General features: G+C 42.4%; 2 protein-coding genes and 1 pseudogene across 2 annotated transcripts; 1 reads left to right on the top strand and 2 right to left on the bottom strand.

Moving 5' to 3' along the window:
• Nucleotides 1-416: 416 nt before the first annotated feature.
• On the bottom strand, nt 417-5,649 carry LOC117834302 (uncharacterized). Its single transcript, XM_072290235.1, has 7 exons — nt 5,547-5,649; nt 5,383-5,460; nt 5,249-5,311; nt 4,230-5,171; nt 3,583-4,137; nt 1,058-2,676; nt 417-473 (listed from the first exon to the last, which is right to left on the bottom strand). The coding sequence occupies exons 1-7, from the start codon at nt 5,647-5,649 to the stop codon at nt 417-419; spliced, it is 3,417 nt and encodes a 1,138-aa protein (XP_072146336.1).
• A 1,530-nt stretch (nt 5,650-7,179) lies between these two features.
• Nucleotides 7,180-8,086, bottom strand: LOC140223624 (U2 small nuclear ribonucleoprotein B''-like). Its single transcript, XM_072295664.1, has 2 exons — nt 8,014-8,086; nt 7,180-7,391 (listed from the first exon to the last, which is right to left on the bottom strand). Exons 1-2 carry the CDS (start codon nt 8,084-8,086, stop codon nt 7,195-7,197), a joined length of 270 nt encoding a protein of 89 aa, XP_072151765.1. The 3' UTR covers nt 7,180-7,194.
• A 9,224-nt stretch (nt 8,087-17,310) lies between these two features.
• LOC117833921 (malvidin galactosylase UGT88C3-like) lies at nt 17,311-19,495 on the top strand (annotated as a pseudogene).
• The last annotated feature ends 870 nt before the right edge of the window (nt 19,496-20,365 follow it).

Here is a 20,365-nt window from a genome sequence, read left to right as displayed (position 1 = left end):
ATAGCTTGTTGTTTACCAGTCTCATTCAGCTCTTTATCCATTTGTCCCTGTTAAAAGAGTTGAATTCCTTTCCTCTTCAGGAAGGAGAAAACTAATGGAACATAGTTCCCACCAATTGTCTTTTTCCTGGACAGCAAGCAAATCCATAGCAATTTCAGTTTTTTTTTGACAGCAACATTTACTTGTTGACACTCAGAAGGAACAGTGTTTTTCAACATCCAAGCAGGCAAATCTCCACTCAGCATATTGTCAGTCAGGTACCTAATAGTTTTCAAATTGAAATGAGGTTCCATTGGAAAATTAAAGGTGACACTTAACACTGGATAGAATGCCATTTGTTTAAAACATCAAGATAAAAGTTGGTAGTTAAAATAATAATCTCACAGAACTATTATCTTACAAATATTGCAGTGCCATCATTCCTCCACAATTTTTCTGGAATTTGGCCTGTCAACTTGTTGAAGCTTATATCCCTGGAATTAGTACAGTTTATAGTAATTACATAATCATGGTTTTTTGAAGTCTTTAGAACCTGAATGAATTCAGTATATAGAATAATCTGTTCGTACAGCAATCATGGCATACCTTTCAGAAAGTTTCTTGTTTTGTTGTTGCTTGCAGGAGAATCACCTATTTGTAACAGAAATAATAAATATCAACTTTAGTTAGTCGACACATGCATAAAATCGTCATGAGTAATTTCTCATAGAACTTACAAAAAGCTCATTACCTATTTGGTGAGGACCTCTGAATACACTATATTCTTCGTGTATCTATCTGTTGTGTCTTTTTGATTGACCTCTTTCTTATCTGACATGTCGCTTTTTGTGTTCCTTTTTTTCCTTTTTTTATTTTTCTCTGATGGCTTGTTTTTGTTGTCCTCATCTTCATCATCATTTTCAGCTGTTAGTATCTTTATGTTTTTGGCTGTTGTTGCTCTAGAAAGCGCGACATATAATTGACCGTGAGAGAAAACCAGTTCAGGCAGGTAGATGCCTACATTTGGTATTGTTTGTCCTTGTGCTTTGTTTATTGTCATTGCGAAACTTAGTCTTACAGGAAATTGTTTCCTCTTGAAACGGAATGGGAACATCTCATCATCAGAGGGGCACAGCGGGATTCGGGGCAAGAAAACTCGTGTCCCATAATGTTGTCCTAGCACAATCTCTGCATCGATTGCATTTTTCTGGAATCCTCGTACCACCAATCTTGTGCCATTGCATAGTCCATTAGCTGGGTCGATATTTCTGAGTAGTATTATTGGACAGTTAATCTTGAGCTTCAGCATATGTGGTGGTAGTCCATTTGGGGTTAGTGTGTTTAGGAATTCCGGGGGATAGTAGTTATGTGGGTCATCTTCTACACTATCGAAGCTGTGATAGACCATCTCTTCTCCTTGGAATCGTTCAATCATTTTCAGATTTATGCGGTCTACACAGTCATTACGCGTGGATAAAATGGCTCTTGACGTGATGTAATTTGGATCCTCCAGGCAAGCACTGTTCATTTGATAGACGCTGTCGATGAGTCTATCAAGTCCTGAATCATCCATTGTGCGTGGAATACATATATTTTTTGGCAGACGTATCTCGCCTTTATCGTTTGTCTCCTCAGTGCCATTGCCGATGCGCAATAGGTATTCTGCAAACCATGGATCATTTTGAGCCCTCATGTTGCGCACAAGCTTCATGTGACGCATGCAATTCCAGAGTTCAGATTTGCGTAGTGAGGCATCTACTATTTGTGATCTTGTACCCTTTCGTACAACCGGCAGAACTTGTCTAAAATCTCCCCCAAATACCACTGTTTTCCCACCGAATGGAAGATTTGGTATATCCATTATGTCACGCATGCTTTTGTCCAGTGCCTCTATTGCTTGCCTCTTAGTCATCGATGCTTCGTCCCAAATGATTAGCGATGCTGTTTGAAGTAGCTTGGCTGTCCCACTTTGTTTTGTGAATGAACAAATAGCCCCATCATCTATCCTTAATGGTATTTTGAACCTTGAGTGCGCTGTCCTTCCTCCGGGCATTATTGAAGCAGCGACACCAGAGGTTGCTGTTGCTAAAGCTATTTTTCCTTGTCCACGGACTGTTGCAAGCAATGCCCTGTATAGAAAAGTTTTCCCAGTTCCTCCCGGTCCATCTACGAAGAATAGCCCTCCTTCATCTCTATCAATTGCTGTTAGAATTTCATTGTAGGCGGCCTTTTGCTCGTCATTTAGGTGTTTAGGCAATTCCATGTCATCAGGGTCCACCTCGATGTTGGCTTCCTCGGTGATCTCCCTAGGTGTATTGTCTTTTGTGTCATTTTGCTCGTTTATCTCTGGAAGAGGAAAAGATCGTATGTCTTTTCCCATCGATTGCAACATTTCTCTAATATTGATTAATACCATCTGTTCTACCATTTTTGCATTTTTGCAGTTTCGTCGATAGTCTTCCGACATTGCCTCGATGTGATTGTTCCATAGTGCACGGATGTCGTGGGGCTCACAAAACACAAGAATCGTTGCAAATAGCCTTCGCAGCGAGGAAGGCATCCGAAATAACTCTGCTTCCGTCAGGCAATCATCTAACGTGTTGTCTGCCTCAATGAGGCCCCTTTTCTCTGCAGCTTCACGAAATGATGGCAATATTTGGCCATCAACTGTTCGTAGGTCTTCGTAGCAGGTTGTGCCTTTTACATGGTTCAGGAGAACTCGAAGATAGTATCTTTCTCCTTCGGCTGGATGTGCTGAGACGATTCTCCCAACCTGGTACAACGTTTTCCTTTTCCTCTGTTGCCAAAACTTCCCTTGGGTTTGCCAAGTATAATGTTCTGGAAAATCACGGTACAGAATGCTTCGTGCTTTTTCGTGTATTTTGTTTGCTTCGAAGTATGCCGTTAGCATTGACTTCTCAACACCTTCGCGGTTGATTACTTCCGTTATTTCTTTTTTTCCATGGTATGAAACCATGTGCATGTTTGGTAGATGTAGCTGCAATTGCATGACTGGAGGATTTGTCTTGCTTAGATCGAAGCCATATATCCTCCATAGTGCCTCTGGTGGTGTCACCCATCTCGCGTCTCTGTATTGTCTAATCTCATCGATGTCTTCTTTTTCGCTTGTCCCATTTACACATACAGACGCACGGTCATGCCCCTTGTAGATGTATTTGTATAGGTATTTGACAGCTTTAATGCTTGAGCATACCTCGACATTTATATGGCAATTGAACATTTGTAGGAGGTAAGGGTTGTATGGGACTACCCACCTGTTATCTAGTTTGTGCCCTCGGACTATTTCATTGTGGCCGTCATCACGTCGCCTGTATAATGGGTAAGAATCCTTGCCTTGAATGGTAGTAGCGTTAAATGGCCTTGGATAATAGTTCTTGCATGATTTTCGATTCTTTGTGCATGCACAGTTCCTATTCAATGTACCGCAAGGTCCATGCATCATATGTTTGATAACCATCTTGTACAACTCTGGGTACTTTTGTTTGTTTGGGAGCTCCGCCGAGATTAGTCTATCATATTGCTCTGGACAAGTAAGCTTATATTTTCCGGTCATTATAAGCAAGAAATGAGCGTGCGGTAGACCTCTCTTTTGGAACTCTACAACATAGGTATAGGCCTTCACCTTGCCTAGCATGTGCTTTTCTAACAACTCCTTTTTCATTTCTTCTAGTTTTGCTCTGAAAACACGAACAACAAGATCAGGGCGATCTTGTGGTGTTTGACCAACCTCAAGTTCATTCGTGATCTCTTCCCAGTTGGGATTGCATGTCATCGTGAGGAATATGTCCGGTTTCCCATATTTTCTGACTAAAGCCATGGCGTCTAGGTACCGACGCATCTTGTCTCGAGGACCCCCAATAAATGATGACGAAAGCACTGTCCGTTTTCCGACCGCATCTCCCCTGTCTTGTCCTGCATGAATGCTATCTAGAAGGCCTTGGTATAGATCCGCCCTTATCTCTTTTTGATGATTCCATATGAAGTCCAGTCGTGAGCTCTCAATTTTGATGTATGTATCCACGGCGAATTGTTGGAAAAGTCGTCCGCCGTATAGTATTGGGTTAAATATGTTTGGTCGCACATGAAATTTATAGCAGTAGTATTCTCTCATGGTTACCCACAATCTACCACTTGAATCTGTGTTGGACAAATATAATTGTTTGTTAACGGCATAGGCAATTATTTAATTAGTAAATGTAATTATGAAGGCTAATATTTGAATTAGTTACCTGGGTCATTGTTTTTGTTATTTTTATTAGCACGAGCTTTCTTTACATCTTCTGTAGTAATTCCAACCTTTGGGATATCGGCATGCCATCCCAATTCACCTCTTGGAAAGAACAGAGGATAAGACAATGGATCGTAGCATCCAGCGTATGATCGGATTCCTTGTATTTCGTTGTTGTTTCCATGTAGTATTACATTTCTGTCAAAAGTATTCCTTCGTTCATTTCCTTCAACCCAAACTGCAGCTACCTCTGATGTGATTGGTGCGTTGTATGTCCTTTGGTCCAATCTTTGGTCAAGGTTCAACATCACTCTGTACTCCTCAATGTTTTCTTCCTGTCCCAAAGTCCTAAATTGTTCAGAGTATGGATTGTTGCGTAGAGTATTGGTTATAATGAGTAATACATGTTTGTCTTGCTCATACATTTCCTTGCGGCAATAGCGGTAACGATGCTCTAGGCTTGGATCATCATCATAGAAGTAGAGTTCTAGATGCTTAGGATCTGAACCATCTTTTCCAAATGACCGTATGTTGTGATAGATTTGACCATGTGCTCGGAAGGTGTAAATACCGCTATTTCTCATTGTAGTTGTATCTCTATCGAGGTGACAGTATAGAGAAGTAAATGAGAAGTGGCCATTGAAAAACCTTATATTCTTTCGAAAATGTATTGCATCAGAGTCATTGCTTGTCCATAGTCTCATGAGCTGATGTGGTGTCTCAAGATTTGCAAGTTTTATTTGTCCTTTTCGACAGCATAGGCCTTCAGGTTCATGGTGAAATTTCTTTGCATCGCAATATTTGCAATTTTCAACAGGTTTCAGCTTGTGTGTGTTGTCTGGTATGTTACTATAGACGAGGTCATATGGATCATTGATGTTTGAATGTTCTGGAACGGTTGACTCATTTTCATTTATTTGTACCTCTATATCTTCCCATTCTGCTATGATTTGTAGGATTAAAGAAATTAGAGAAGTACTGACATTGAGATGTGAAAATATTTTAACATGTTTATCATACCTTGACCAGAAAATATGTTACCCTCTTCATCGGTGTCTTCTTCATATACAACTCCATCGTCATCTGCATAGAAATATGTGAATTATATGATGTTTTCTATTGCATGAGAATATAAATTTAGTATATATCCTTACCATATGGTTCATCATCAATGATTGATTCATTTGGTTCTTCTCCATCCTTGGTTGCTGTGCCCATTGAATAGGGGATATCTGTCCATGAAAGATTGTTATCATTGTAAAAATTGATGCATGTTGTATGTGATTGTTAGAGTCATATATGCAATTAGGAGTATTACCTTCCTTCATGTTTGTTGGCTGTTTTATAGATTGCAGATCATGTATGACTTTGGTCTTTGTAGAATAGTCTTCATCTGTTACGATATTTGCAGGGTTCTCCATTGCTATTGAATTCTTGCTTAGAGTGTTACGTCGTCGTGCACGGTTAGCAGAATCTTGTTGTAACTTTGCTTTCTTTTGGTTTGGTTGCATGTTTGCATATCTTTCCTTCTCATGCATGCATTTTTTCTGTATTTTTTGCTGCTTTTCTTGATCAGTCTCCTCTGAGCATTTTTGTTGGATCTGAGTTGAATTTGTTCTTGTTCTTTTATGTTGATGATAGGCTTCACGACGTTTTTTGAGTTTTTCCTGCTTTTCTTGATCAGTCATACGTGCATACCTATCTCTTTCTCTTTTCCTTTTCTGCTCTTTGGGATCCAAGAGTTGCGATGTTGATTCAAATGGTTTTTCTGCAAAGAGATATATATAATATTATGAAAATATATGAGACCGAGAAACACTAATTCTGTGTTTAATGGTTTGTAAGATTTGAATAATATTCAACATACCAAGAGTTGTCATTGATTATACGGCGCTCGCTGGAGATAACTATATGTGTGTGCTATGTTGAGAAGGTAATCCAGTAAGAAGTCCACGGACAAGCAATTATTGCAGCTTCAAAATCTTTTCTTGTGAGTTGTCTGCAATTAGCATGAAAGGGGATTGCTTAATTTCAGAGAGGATATCTATTATGCAATCTGTTACATAAACTTGATTGAAACGAACTAATTAGCCTAGGTTCATCTATTAAATCAGTAAGGAAAACCATGGCATGCTGTTGTATCATGGAAAGAAATTCTGGGAACAACAGGTTGCCTTTTTTGAATGTAACCTTCAAGTTTTCAGGATATGCAATATTTCAAAAATATTAGCTTTGTTCATTTCATATTGCCAACTGGTACGACATGATCTAATTATTTGTTTTGAAAGACAAAAAAAAGATCTAAACTGCATTATGAATTGGATACACAGTAGTTCCCTGCGTTTTTGGAATTGTAAAACAGGTTCTATTTTATCACTCAAAAGGAAAGGAATGCCTCTGGATAGCAATTTTTTCTTAGATACCTCCCACAAGGAAGATTCTGAATCCTGAACTTGTATCATTATTCCTAGCTAAAGCTAAGGCATCCTAAACTTTTTTGTTTCATACTAAAGTTTGACCCAAACATGAAAACCTGAACAGAGTATTACATATACAAGTTTAATATGCAGGACAGAGCAGTGCATATACAGGTCTACTATGCAGGCCACCAGTAGGATCAAGCTAACGAAATTACAAGGGTAGGGCAGTTAATTTAATCAGAGGAAGGTACATGTGGAGACCACGCTCAAAAACAAATTGGCATCACCATTGAGATATGCTAGCCTTTTCGCTTCAACAATGGACATTTATGATGTGCCACATGTCTCGAGAACATATGGGTGCTGGGACCACACGTCGATCAGACAAAAGCTGTGCAATAATCCCTGAGCAAATTGCAAAACTTAAAACATGTTTAGGCCTATAGCATGTACTAAAATACAAACCAAATGACCAGGAACAATATATCTATTTATGCATCTCATGACATGAAAAAAATGACACAATAAAAGGAGCGGAAAAAAATATCAACTAAAATGAACGTGCAATACCATTTTTTTGCCGTAGAAATCAAAGTCTTGCAATCCTCGGAAAGCATTGGTAGCAGCTGTAATTTCACTAAACACAACCCATGCTTGCCCCCTCAGTTTTTGAGTTTTCAAGGCCACCACATCCAGTATCCTTCCATACTGTGAGCACAGGGCATAAAGTGACCTCTTCAACTCTGCAGCGAATATAATCATACATTGCAGTACGGAACGGTCAAAATGATGCACGAACATACATAAATTTAACAAAATAAAACTATGGCCATGCGAACTATAACTGCATAGGATCAGTCTTTAACAAAAAAAAACAACATTAAGATGTGGCATTCCTGAACACAATTAGGAGGTCTTGGACTCTCTGCAAAGATATTACTCAGCCACACATACAATTCCCAGTACAATCAACACTACAACCCGACCTTTGAGTAGGGTCACTATGCCATGATGATGTGTTGCGAAAGGTGGCAATACTTTATCAAATTTCTCAGAGTCTGAATCAAATCGCACCAGAATACGCCACTTATATTTCTATGTCACACAGCAGGGGAGTATATTTCCGTAATGGTTAAAAGGGACTTCGCCCAGTGAGCTCTAGCTAAAGCACGAAAAGAGCTCAAAACCTAGCAAATTTCATACTCTGCTACAGCCAAAATTCCAAAGCATTCAAAGCTCGTCCATCTAGAGGACACACGAGGGCGCCAACCGAACCTTCAGCGGCGCGACGACGAGCAAATACCCAGATCGGGAACCTAGGGTTTTAGGAGGAATTCGGCGCGTGGAGGCGGAGGAGAGCGGTACCTTCTTTCTTGACCTTCTCGTTGAGGTTGTTGAGGTAGATGGTCTGGTTCGGGGGGATGTCGCTGGACAACATCTTGCAAACTCTCCTTCCAGTCTGTTCCCGAGTCAGCCTTGATTCCAATCCGTTTCGGAATCGAGCTCGGCTGCCAATCCGTCGACACGGCCGGCATCGGGCGGGTCCTTGAAGTGGCGTAGGAACCGGAGGTTGAGGGCGTCGACGTTGGAGGACAGCGGAATCTCGTCGGTGGACATGAGGACCTCCTGGAGGCGATGGTGGCGGTGTCGTGGCAGTGGACATTCTCGACGGCCGGGAGCCTCCTCTTGGAAGTGGAGGAGGAGAGGCTCCTCCAGCCATGAAAAGCTGCCTCGTGCTGCCGTCCAGCTCCGGGGACCGATGGGGTGGGAACCGGCCGCCGGTCCCGGATGCGGATGGATCGGCGGCGTGATGCGCAGGTGCCGTCACGACGCCCGAATCTCCGTAGGATGCGTGCGGCGGCGATGGGAGGACGGTGAGAGGAACTCAAGGGAATCCGGTGCCAGCGGCTAATCCAGCTCCGGGGACCGATGGGGTGGGAACCGGTCGCCGGTCCCGGATGCGGATGGAGCGGCGGCGTGATGCGCAGGTGCCGCCACGGGGCCCAATCTCCGGACGATGCGTGCGGCGGCGATGGGAGGATGGAGCGGCGATAAACAGAGAAGGGCGCGAGGTTAGCAGAGTCCGGCGGCGTGGCGATGCTAGCGGATCAAAAATGCCCGATGGAGCGGCGGTAAACAGAGAAGGTCGCGAGGTTAGCAGAGTCCGGCTGTGATGTCCATTCGGCAGGGGGAGGGGGAGGCTGGCGTTAGATGTGGCAATTTTGGTGCTCGCCGGCAGCGTTAGCTCTCGAGGTCTGAAGCAGTACACTCCCAAGCGACAGCGCTTGGCCGCTCAAGGTCATTCGAAGGCACCAAGGACACGGGATACAGCAGCACCTACAGCAGCCCAGGTAGCCGGCTAAGTGAATTTTGATGCTATTGTTGATTTGGTTGAACGGCTTTGACTATTGTGTGATGTAATATGCACTGCAAATTTCAAGCGTGTATCAAGCAGCTGATAGCATCATTTCTTAGTGCTGTGTTCCTAACCAATTTAGTGAGATTTACAGGTTCGAGACATGCATTAGTTAATAACATAAGCGTGTATGATTCAACAGACAAAAAAAGTCACTTCAGAAGTTCTTCGTTCTTTATTTTGGATCCAACAGTATGATCCTAGCCTCCTGGTGATTGCCTTTTCAGGTCTACTGGTCAATGGTGCACTCAAGTTTCAACAAAAACCAAAGGCAACTGTAAGTAATCAGATAGATCAAAGAAAGGGGGAACTTGGCTTCTCCTGAACTAAGAGCTTTCATCAAGATATAGTAACTTTGCATGTAAGGACTAATACGGTATACATAGCAGTTCAACAAATCCAACATCTCACTGAGCTGATGATACATATATGAAATGAGTGAATAATAAATATTCCTATAAACAAAAAGGTCCAACTGTAATAATAGACCGTTTCAACATGATCTCATACATTCTCTGTGCTTGCATAACTATTTTTAACTTTGAGTAGCATTGATACACCTAAGAAAGTCTCGAACACCGGCAGGCAAATTGTCTTCACATTCATTGTCCTTGTAAGTTAATAGTTGTGCCATAAATTGCTTTCTTAGTTCGTAGCCATCCTGTACATGCATATATGTATGCAAACAATTAATAATTAGCGTCATATAATAGTAATATTTGAAGTTCTAATGAAACTAACCTTTAAAATTGGCAACCGTAGTTCTTCATCTTTCCATATGCACATGAAGAGAGAAACAAGATAACCGGATAGTTCCCTGATAAGATAAGAACATCAAGAACATCAGTGAGTAATATAATACATATATTTTCATAATATGTTCGACACTGAAGGTTGAACTACTTTTGCATAAACAGATGTGCATGTTTTACTAAAAGAAAGAATTTGAAGTTATAGTCTTCACTGTACAGTGAATAAAGCAGTTAGAAGTTACACTGTGAAACAGACTCCAACTTCTCTTATCCACATATTCATTTATTACTACTGAAAAATGATATTGCATTAAAAGTTAATTAAAAGTATCCTGAGATTTCAGATATGGTCCAGAATCAGGCCAATGATAAAATAACATAACTGATTCTTTGGTGTGCCTTGCGAAAAAAATATAACTAAGCAGTGCAACATGCATCATGTGGTTGTATTATAACAAACGTTCCATTTTCATGTTTACATACAACACAACGAAGTGTTTGTGAGTACCTACTCATTGACTGAAAACATGATGCTTTGGACAAGATATAAACCACACAATTAAGGATGTTTGACATGTCAAATTCTAACAGTTTGTTATATTTCTCAGTTTCTGAATAGGGACAGTATCAAAAAATCAGTACAGTGCTTTCAGTTCAAATTGGTAACTAAAAAGGACTCATCAAGTGCAGAAAATCTTGGGAACTGACTATGGATGAAAAGGTCTTATTGATCACATATCTAATAGTTTGATGTGTGGACTAAAGCCTGATGACCAATCCAACCAAATCGCGCTCATTAGAGACTACAACACAGTTAACTTGGAGCAACCAGTAAGACACAGAATTTTACAATAAAACTTCAAATCAATCCTGAGCTACAACATAAGAACAATGCTTATAAGAATGCTTACCTGTTTTCGATAGGAACATCAGATAAAATTATTTGACGTCATAGGAAAACATCCTCACTCCATCTAGAGCCAGGGCATACTTTTGACATGGCTTTTGGCAAGAATTCAGCAATACATAAAAGTTTCTTCACATATCTTGCATTTGGGTTGTATTTGTAAACAGGGTCAAGTGGAGTAGGGTCTAAAATATAGACGGTTCTTGTATCTTGGTTTAGTATAAACAGAATAAAGGTTTTATTGAATTGTACTATTGGTATAAGAATCTGCAAAATGCTATTTGTTACAACAAGAGCAAGAGCATTAAAATGTACAAGAAGGCTAGTAGCTATAATCGCAAGAACTGTGCTTATAGGTTGTGCTTATAGGTATAGGGAAGTGATGTCTTACCAATTTGCATCTTGAAACACTATAATTAACACCAGGCCAGCTACAAACGGTTTCTGCAAGTTGATCCACATCTAACTTTTTACGGAAGTTTGGGTGTCGTCCATAATCAGTAATCATCTATGAAAAAAAATATTGGTTAAAAACCTGAGGAAAAAAAATATATTTATATTATGATTATAAGAACATACCCAAAACCTCGTGTCTAGATAATGCTTTGATATTGTTCCTTTGGTTTTCTTCATCATTTGGATCTCGTCAAACATGAATTTTCGAATAACCAAATTCAAACAATCACGGTCCATGGGCAGATCTTCTTTCAAAATTTCTTGCAGCTTCCTGACAGTCAAGCTAATGGAATATGGCTTGGAGTTTCTCACCCATACTTCTCTGCATTAAGACAAAAAGATGGTTTCACACTGTTATGTTGTACATTGTATTATTCTATTAATAAAAAAATAAACAGTAGTAATAAGAAGGTTCTTACTCCAAGGTCTCTGGACAATTAATTGATTTGATGTAGTCACAAAGGCCACCAATTAACTCATTTTCACTGATCTTAGAAAGAATAGACATTAATGATTGGTATTTTGTTTCCTCTAATAATGAATCTGTTGCCTTGGGTTCTTTTTGGTCATCTGAATTACCCAACAATGAGATATTTTTAGGAGTTGTTTGTGCTGTGTTTGTTTTCCAACATAATAGAATGCCTGCTAACTTATACCTAAAACAATTAATATCTTCCTGCATGGTAGCAATCATTATTAGAACTTGTAAAAAATTAGCATGTCATTGACTTTATATTATTTCATAAGATAAAAAACAAAAACCTGTGTAATAGGATGAGATAGTGAATCTCCAGTCCAGTATTCCATAAACTTGAGCATGAACAGTCCACAAGATGAGCTGCATGGTTAAAAAACAATGAGTACTCCAAACAACAAAATAAATAATTTTATAAATGATAGCATATATTTTATCAACTTACCCATCTTTCTGAATTGGCTCTTGTAGTTGTTCTGTGATTATCCATGAAATAACCTGGAGGTCTTTCCAGTTATGGCTAATCAAGTTTTGTTGCCTTCCAATTATGTCCAAATGAAATTGTAGTCCTTGCAGCTGTTAAATTAATAATAACAGAAAAAATACATTTAAATATAGGATCAATTTATAATATCAAAGAAGAATGAATGCAGAAAAAAATGACCGTATCGGCAAGATCACCTCGGTTGGAGTCCCAACACAACGAGTCAAGTACTTGTATTTCACACTTCTGTGTGTTAATAATAGCCAAATACCAATGTGTTTCTTTGATATTTATTGGAATTAGAATCTAAAATGAAAAATTGAATTAGTACAACACATTAACAGTTACAAATTAAAATCTAAAAACCTTAAAAACATGTCAATTATAGAGATAGAAATTACCATTTCATGCTTTAGATAGTTTCTCACAATCTTTGTCATATGGTTACCATCTTGACCTACACCAAGCTTGCCATCCCTTTTTAGAATTACAGAAATAAAGGGATTCTCAAAATAAAATTTAACATCATTCCTAATTTCTAAATGGGTTTGATACTTTATGCAACATATATACGCGCTGATGACCTACAAAGATTCAAATAAAAAACATTTATTACAAAAGAAATAAATGTTAATCGAAAAACATTCAGTTAAAGTACTTACATCATCATTTAGGAATTTTTTTGGATCTAGCAAACATGACAATTGAGATTGTGTGACAAAGATGTCATCTATCTTCACAAGTATATCAGATTCCAAAGATGTTTCTATTGTTATTAGAGCACAGTAGTCCAGGTCCGTCATTTCATAATCTGCAAGTAATCAAAAAATTTATGGTGATGTTAAAAGTTCAAAACAACAACACAGTAAAAAAAAAATACAAACATACCTTGTGGGAGATAGTCATATGTTTGATCAACTTTGAATTGTTCATGATGATTTTCATGTTTCTCGTCATCTAATAGAATTCTTCTATCATTATCTGATTCAAATTCAATCCAATCAGAACATGACACTTTCTTGGCTACAATTGAATCAATAATATAAGGATCTTTTTCCTGAAAAAAACATAAAAATGTCAAATCATTAACCAAAACACTAAATTAAATGAACAAGATAAATACTAACCGGAGATGATGATGGCAGGGTGGTTCCTGAGGGAGGCGACAGTGAAATGTCAAGATCATTCATCTGATCACCTTTTTCTTCCTTCAAGGGCTGAGCATCTAAATCATAAACATTGCTTGATTCAATGTTATCACATGATGATGCCAGGGAGGTGGATGATGGAGGCGATGGTGATAGATCACAATCATTCAACTGTTCAAATTTTGCTTTCTTTAAGGGTCGACAATCTAAACCATCAGCAATGCTTGATTCAATGTTATTATAAGAATCCATTTTCTACAAAAGCAGCAAAAATGAAAAAACTCTAATCAGTAACCAAATTGAAAACATATAGACAATGGAATCATGGCCTAAGAGGAAACTATTGGAGATTCATGGACTTGGGACACATTTGGAAGACAGATATAACAGGATGATTTTTGTTAAGTAAAACACATACAATAATTCAATGAAATAACATGTGTTGTGTTCAACTTATGGAAAGCCTTTGTACTCAAGATTTCACATCGATTAATGTTTGTTTCCAAAACACTTTGACAGAACAAAGAGACATGAAATACATGGCATAAACTACATAAGAGTAATCTTCAACTCAGAAATAACATGATAAATTAACAGATATATAATCACAATGACTCAGAAAGCTCATCTATTATGTAGCAGTTCATGATACATGCCAAAATTCAAAGAGGGGAAAAAGCTTGACGAGGGAAAAAAGCTACACAGAATTTAAAGGCCAAATAGCTTCGTATTAAGTAAATGGTTACGTACCTTTTGTGGAAGAAGAGTAAGAAGCCGCACACGCTAGGGCACACAAGTTGTTGGCGTCGATGGAGGAGATCTATGCGCGTGTTGCTGAGCACTTTGGCGACGGCGAGAAGGACCTGGGCTACTGGAAGTCTGGCACAAACATGTCCAAGATGCCCGACCCCGCAGCTATTTATATACAGGAAAAACCGCAACCTTGATTCCGATCCGATTACGCCTCGATTCAGATCCGGTTGGGCAGCGAACTCTCCTGACAGTCTGGCCCAAGTCAGTCCGAAATCGGAAGCCAGCTGCCACATAACGCCGTCCATCTCCAGGGGGGGAGGCTACGGGGAGAGGGGGAAGGCAACGGCGCAGATCCGTGGGTGGCGCAGGCGGGGGGGGGGGGGGGTGGGGGTGGGGGGGGGGTGGGCAGGGCGGCGGCGTGCGGTACCTTCTCCCCCGAAGATGGCCGGCGAAAGAGGAGGGAGGGGGACGCGCAAGTGGGGGGGGGGGGCAGGGCGGCGGCGTGCGGTACCTTCTCCACCGAAGATGGCCGGCGAAAGAGGAGGGAGGGGGACGCCAATAGCGCAGATCCGTGGGTGCCGCAGGCGGGGGGGGGGGGGGGGGGGCGGTTGGGCAGGGTGGCGGCGCCTTCTCCCCCGAAGATGGCCGGCGAAAGGGGCGGAGGGAGAAGGCGGCCGAAGATGGTCGGCGAAAGGGAAGGGAAGGAGAAGGCGGCCGAAGGTGGGGAAGGCGGATATCTGTTTCTATGAAAGAAAACCTCTTTCACCTTTAACACCCTCCCTTTGCACTTTTTAGCAACCGAGCCCCCCGTCTCTTCAAAAGTGGACTGCGGGTTGATTTCACGAAACGTCAGGGGTTTTTTTGCAAAATGACACGACGGACGAAAAATTCAGGCAGAGACGTTACTTGCTTTAATAATAGGTAAAGATTTTAGCATTTTGCAAAAATATATAGTCGGATAAAAAAGTGCAAAACTAGGCTATCGTCGCCGGCTGGGCCGACGGTAAGGCACTTCCGCCGGCCCAGGCGGCGGTAACGGGCGGTTGGGCCGGCTGGGTACACTATTCGCACCGCACTTTCAAAAAATCATAACTAATTAATATCAACTCGGATGGAGATAAACTTTATATAAAAAACTTTTTTATTTGATGTCATATTGGTGCTCAAATAATCGACACAAGTTTCAGATCTAAAATTCAATTTTTAGATCTGAAATTGGGCAGCACACTTTCAAAAAATGATAACTAATTCATACGAGCTCAGATAGAAATAAGTTTTATATAAAAATTGTAGCCCTCAACGAGATTTACAATTTTTTCATTCAAACTGTTTTCATTTGGAGCCATTTAATTGCTGAAATAATTGACACAAGTTTCAGATCTAAAAATTGAATTTTAGATCTGAAAATTGTGTCGATTATTTGAGCACCAATATGATATCAAATGAAAAAAGTTTTAACTGGAAAGTTGTAGGTCTCGTCGAGATCTACAAGTTTTATATAAAGTTTATCTCCATCCGAGTTGATATAAATTAGTTATGATTTTTTCAAAGTATGGTGCGGAGGGGTGTACCCCTTGTCGCTGGCTGGGCTGGCGGTAAGGCTCTTCCGCCGGCCCAACCACCCGTTACCGCCGCCTGGGCTGGCGGAAGCACCTTACCGTCGGCCGGCGACGATAGCCTAGTTTTGAAATTTTTTTATCCGACTATATATTTTTGCAAAATGCTAAAATAAAAAATATAAAAAAAAAGTTCTCTAGTGTTCGACGGGATTGGGTCAAGTTAGCGAGAGGATGGGAGCAGGTTGGAAGAGGAAAGGGGGCCGGTGAAGGAGGAGAGTTGTGTTGGGTCGAAAGAGGAAAGAGGAACGGGCTTTCAGCTGAAATAATGAGGTTAGGGTTTAAGGATGACTTGTTTTAGAAGTTGTGTGTAAGGTTTGGTTTATTCAAAATTGAAAAGATTTGAAATTTGAATGAATTAGGGTTCGAAGGACCTAGGTCTCGGGAACAAGCAAATGCAACGCAAATTGGGTGACATTTTGGGCATGGTTTAAATAATAAAAGGGTTTTAAATATATCCAGCTAATAAAATAGAAAGAAAATAGGTTAAGTTGTGAGAATTTAACAAAGTCCTAAAATTTTAGCTTAATTTAAAATGATCTAAAATGTTGGATGTTACACAATCAAAGGCTTACAATTTTTCTACGACGTGGTTGATGAGCGAGCATTGTTTGTTGTCAATTATAAATGATAGATAGAGTGATAATATAAATCATGCTTACAAATGTGGTTGTGAGCTTGTTGGTTCTCCCCCTCCCTAAAATTTCAAATGCTAATTTAATTAGTTTTATCCTGAATTAAACTTTTGCACTTTCATTAAGGTTGTATAAAATTACAACATCATCTATAACATCAAAATAATTTCATTAAATTCATTGTAAAATATATTTTGACATTACATTTTTTAGTATTTCCAGTCTTAATACATTTTGATATAATATGAGCAAAGTTAGATTAGAAACTAGTTGGTTCAGCGCGCTGACAAGTTGGTGGTTCAGTAGTCAGCGTTGTGAAAAGGCGCCCTAGGCGGTCGGCTTCTAGAATGCTTCACGGTGGTTTGTGCTAAAGCTGTAAAGCATGGCTCGTTATCGAGCCTTACAAAAGAAAAGCTTCGTCATGGCAATCCCTTGCATAATTGATAGGAAAAAAACAGCTAAAGTGTCCAATAGTTGCAGTCACAAAAGAAACTTTTCTGTGCGTCACTGTACGTTCATGGTGGAAAACAATTAAGAATACTACTGTACGACTCGTACGTCCTCATCCTGGTTGGCTGCTTTCCTTAGCCGCCGGTTGGCGATAGATTTGTGATCTATTTAGATCATGTAAAGAACGATGGCACCTCTATGTCTATATATATAAAAAAATGATGGCACCATCCTATACCATCAACTACAAATATACACTATTTTTAGATCCTCTTTGGTCACACCAGCATAGATCTGAGGAACGATCGGAGCTAGGAAGGATCCAAGCTCGCTTATGGCTATGGATGGCAACAGGCACATTACCCGTGGACAGAGGGTTTACAAACCCGCACCCGCGAGGCAAACCTTGTACCTGTGCCCGCGCCCGCCGCCCATCATAGGCAAGAACTTGTGCCCGTACCCGTCACCCGCGGGCACAGTTTACCCGCAGGCACACCTGTGCCCGCGGTGACGGGGGGCGGCGGAGAGGTGGTGGCGGGCCGCAGGTGGCGGAGGGGGCGGCGGGTGCCAACGAGGAGATGGCGGCGGGCCACGGGTGGCGAAGGGGGCGGCGGGTGGCGGTGGGGAGATGGCGGAGGAGAGGTGGCGGCGGGGAGCGAGGGCGGCCGGTGGCCGGCGGGGAGGTGGCGGCAGGGTGCGGGAGCAAGCGGAAGTGGACTGCGGGAGCCGGGAAGACCGAGGATAAGGAACCCCTATGGTCCACATGTCAGGCGTGGGTTCACAGGTTTACGGGCACGGGTAAGATATATTTATGCCCGCTAATTTTTACTCACAGGTACAAACTCAAACCCGCACCATGCCTTTGGTACAAAATAGCCCCCGTATCCTCGTCCTACCAGGTTTTTGCTTACGGGCATGCGGGTAATTTGTGCTAATTGCCATCCTACTCATGGCAAAGCCAACCGTCGTGTTGCTACCGACCTGGGGCACCGGTCACCTCATGCCGATGCCGATGCTCCAAACTGCGAAGGGCTCCTCGGCCAAGGCAGCGTCGGCGACTTCTCCGGTTCTCCCTCACCGTGCTCGTCATACCACCACCGACGCCGGAGTCCACGGCCGAGGTCGCCGACGTCGTACGCCGCGAGCAAGCCGCCGCGGCCGGCCACGACGACGACGAGATCATCCGCTTGCACAGCCTCCCTGTCATCGAGCACCCGTCCAACAACCAGGGAATGCACGATCTCATCTCCGAGCTCGTGCGGCTGTACGTGCCCCACGTCAGGGACGCCGTCGCCGCGCTGTCGTCGCCGGTGGCGGCGCTCGTCATCGACTTCTTCTGTACGGCGGTGCTCGACGTCTCCCGCGAGCTATCCATCCCGACGTACGTGTACTTCGCCACCAACGCGTCCACGCTCGCGCCCCTCCTGCACCTATCGGAGTCCAGCGATGCAGCGCCGGCAGAGGGCGGCGCGGTGGCCGTGCCCGGCCTGCCACCGGTGCCGTGGTCGTCCCTGCCATCGGCCTTACAGGACAAGACCAGCATGAGCTACAGATGGTTCATGTACCACGGCGGCGGAGCTCGAGCCGGCCGTGCTCCCACCGTCTACCCGACCGGGCCCGTGGTATCGATCAAGCCGCGGGCCGGGAGCCACACGAATGCGTGCGGTGGCTCGAGACGCAGCCGCCGGCGTCGGTGGTGCTGCTCTGCTTCGGGAGCATGGGTAGCTTCACACCTCCCCAGGTGCTCGAGATGGCCCAGGGGATTGAGCGCAGCGGGCAACGCTTCCTATGGGTTCTGCGGGGCCCACCTGCAGCAGGTGGGGGGCACCCCACGGACGCCAACCTTGAGGAGCTTCTCCCGGAAGGTTTCTTGGAGAGGACCAAGGCAAGGGGCTCGTGTGGCCAGCGACCGCGCCGCAGAAGGAGATAGTAGCCCATGCTGCGATTGGAGGGTTCGTGACACAATGCGGGTGGAACTCGGTCCTCAAGAGCTTGTGGTTCGGCGTGCCGATGGTGCCATGGCCGCTTTACGCGGAGCAGCACTTGAATGCGTTCACGCTGGTCACCGACATTGGTGTCGCGGTGGCGATGGAGATGGACAGGAAGAGGGGCAACTGGCCGGGTTGACTCATCGGATCTTGAGAGAGCGTTGAGGTGTCTTATGGGTGGCAGTGAGGAAGGGAGGAAGGTGAGGGAGAAGGCAATGGAGATGAAAGAGGCGTGCAGGGAAGGCTGTGGAGAAGGGTGGGTCCTCCTACTCGGCCCTGCAGAGCCTCTATGCTCGTGTATCTGGTCAGCAGGTAGAGACACCGGCTGAAGTCGACGACGAACGCCATATCTGAGATCAGACTACAATGCACATGCCCCGGGTGTTTGCTCTGGGTTGTTTGGTTGATGCTTGTTTTCGAGACACCGGCTGAAGACGATGACGAATGCCAGTTCTGAGATCAGACTACAATGCACATGCCCCGGGCGTTTGCTCTAGGTTGTTTGGTTGATGCTTGTTTTCACACCATCCCTTATAAGCAACCTATACCTGCTTATGGGTGCAATATAATCAAAGGGTTATCTATATCAATATCAATATAAGGTCTATCCATAATTTGTTAGATAAGGGACAATGCGCAATGCACAATGCGCGGGTTTTTCATCATCAGGAACAATCCATCCCTGCTTAGTGGCCCGGATAAGGGACGAGGCAACCACGTGGGTGGCGGCAGGGGCGGAGCGGTTTCTTGACGCCGCAAGGCGTAGTTGAGTGTATATAGGGGTGTCTGTTCCTTTTATTTCTTCAGCCCGCGAGCTAAGCTTGCAGTGTGCAGCATGTAAAGTTTTCTAGTTTGTTTCGCCGTTCGGGCATTCTCCTTTATTAATAAAGTGGCAGCTCTCCTGCTAGCTCGTTTCAAAAAAAATTGTTAGATAGAAGACATAGCTCTCGCGGGACCATTATTGGGCGATCGTTCGCCGCCACAGGGTGCGGATGAACGAGCTCGCATAGGGATTAGGTGATGACAAATACAATTGTTTATTCGGCCAATCCACCATAGCAAATATATTTCCTCCCTGGTCATGTGCGCATATTTTCTATTGTTTGTTTTCTCATCTTGCTTTAGACGGTTTTTCCCATTTCCCATATCTAACTTTTGGCATGAGTTTTTTTTTTCCCTTTCCTGGATAGCGGGTGAGTGGGTAGAAAATTGGGCGGCGGGAGTGACTTTCAGATGCATATGAATGCGAAAGCTCTAATTTGAAAAAAATACTTTTCTTGTTATGAACGATCAGCTAATCAATTCCAAACATCAAAAAAACATTTTACAGCATAGTATGCAGATAAAAATTGTGTCAACAAAGGTAGGAAAACAGACAAAACTACTTGTTTTATGAAATCAGGTTTCATCACAGCGTGATATTAGTCCACACTAATACCCTGCAAGAAAGAAAGAGATAAATGTAGTCAAAAAAGGAAGCAAGAAATCCAGGCATCTCAAACTCATAACAATATTGAATGCATTTGAAAAAAACTTACGCTTTCGTAATTCAAAAAGCTTTATAACAATTCTGTACATGGCACTTTATAATAGAATATGAAAAACTATTGAATAACTTTATACCCCAACTTTCAACA

Source organism: Setaria viridis, chromosome 8 (assembly GCF_005286985.2).
Source record: "Setaria viridis chromosome 8, Setaria_viridis_v4.0, whole genome shotgun sequence".
NCBI lineage: Eukaryota > Viridiplantae > Streptophyta > Magnoliopsida > Poales > Poaceae > Setaria > Setaria viridis.
Note: the sequence above shows the minus strand (reverse complement) of the source record. Positions and strands in the feature narration are given on the sequence as shown.

Excerpts from the sequence above, each read along its gene's own strand:
- LOC140223624 (XM_072295664.1), bottom strand. The coding sequence starts at position 8,086 with ATGTTGTCCAGCGACATCCCCCCGAACCAGACCATCTACCTCAACAAC. Across the intron at positions 7,392-8,013 it reads CGAGAAGGTCAAGAAAGAAG|AGTTGAAGAGGTCACTTTAT; the intron begins GTACCGCTCTCC and ends TATTCGCTGCAG.
- LOC117834302 (XM_072290235.1), bottom strand. The coding sequence starts at position 5,649 with ATGGAGAACCCTGCAAATATCGTAACAGATGAAGACTATTCTACAAAG. Across the intron at positions 5,461-5,546 it reads GCCAACAAACATGAAGGAAG|ATATCCCCTATTCAATGGGC; the intron begins GTAATACTCCTA and ends TTTCATGGACAG. Across the intron at positions 474-1,057 it reads TCAAGAGGAAACAATTTCCT|GGATATAAGCTTCAACAAGT; the intron begins GTAAGACTAAGT and ends TACTAATTCCAG.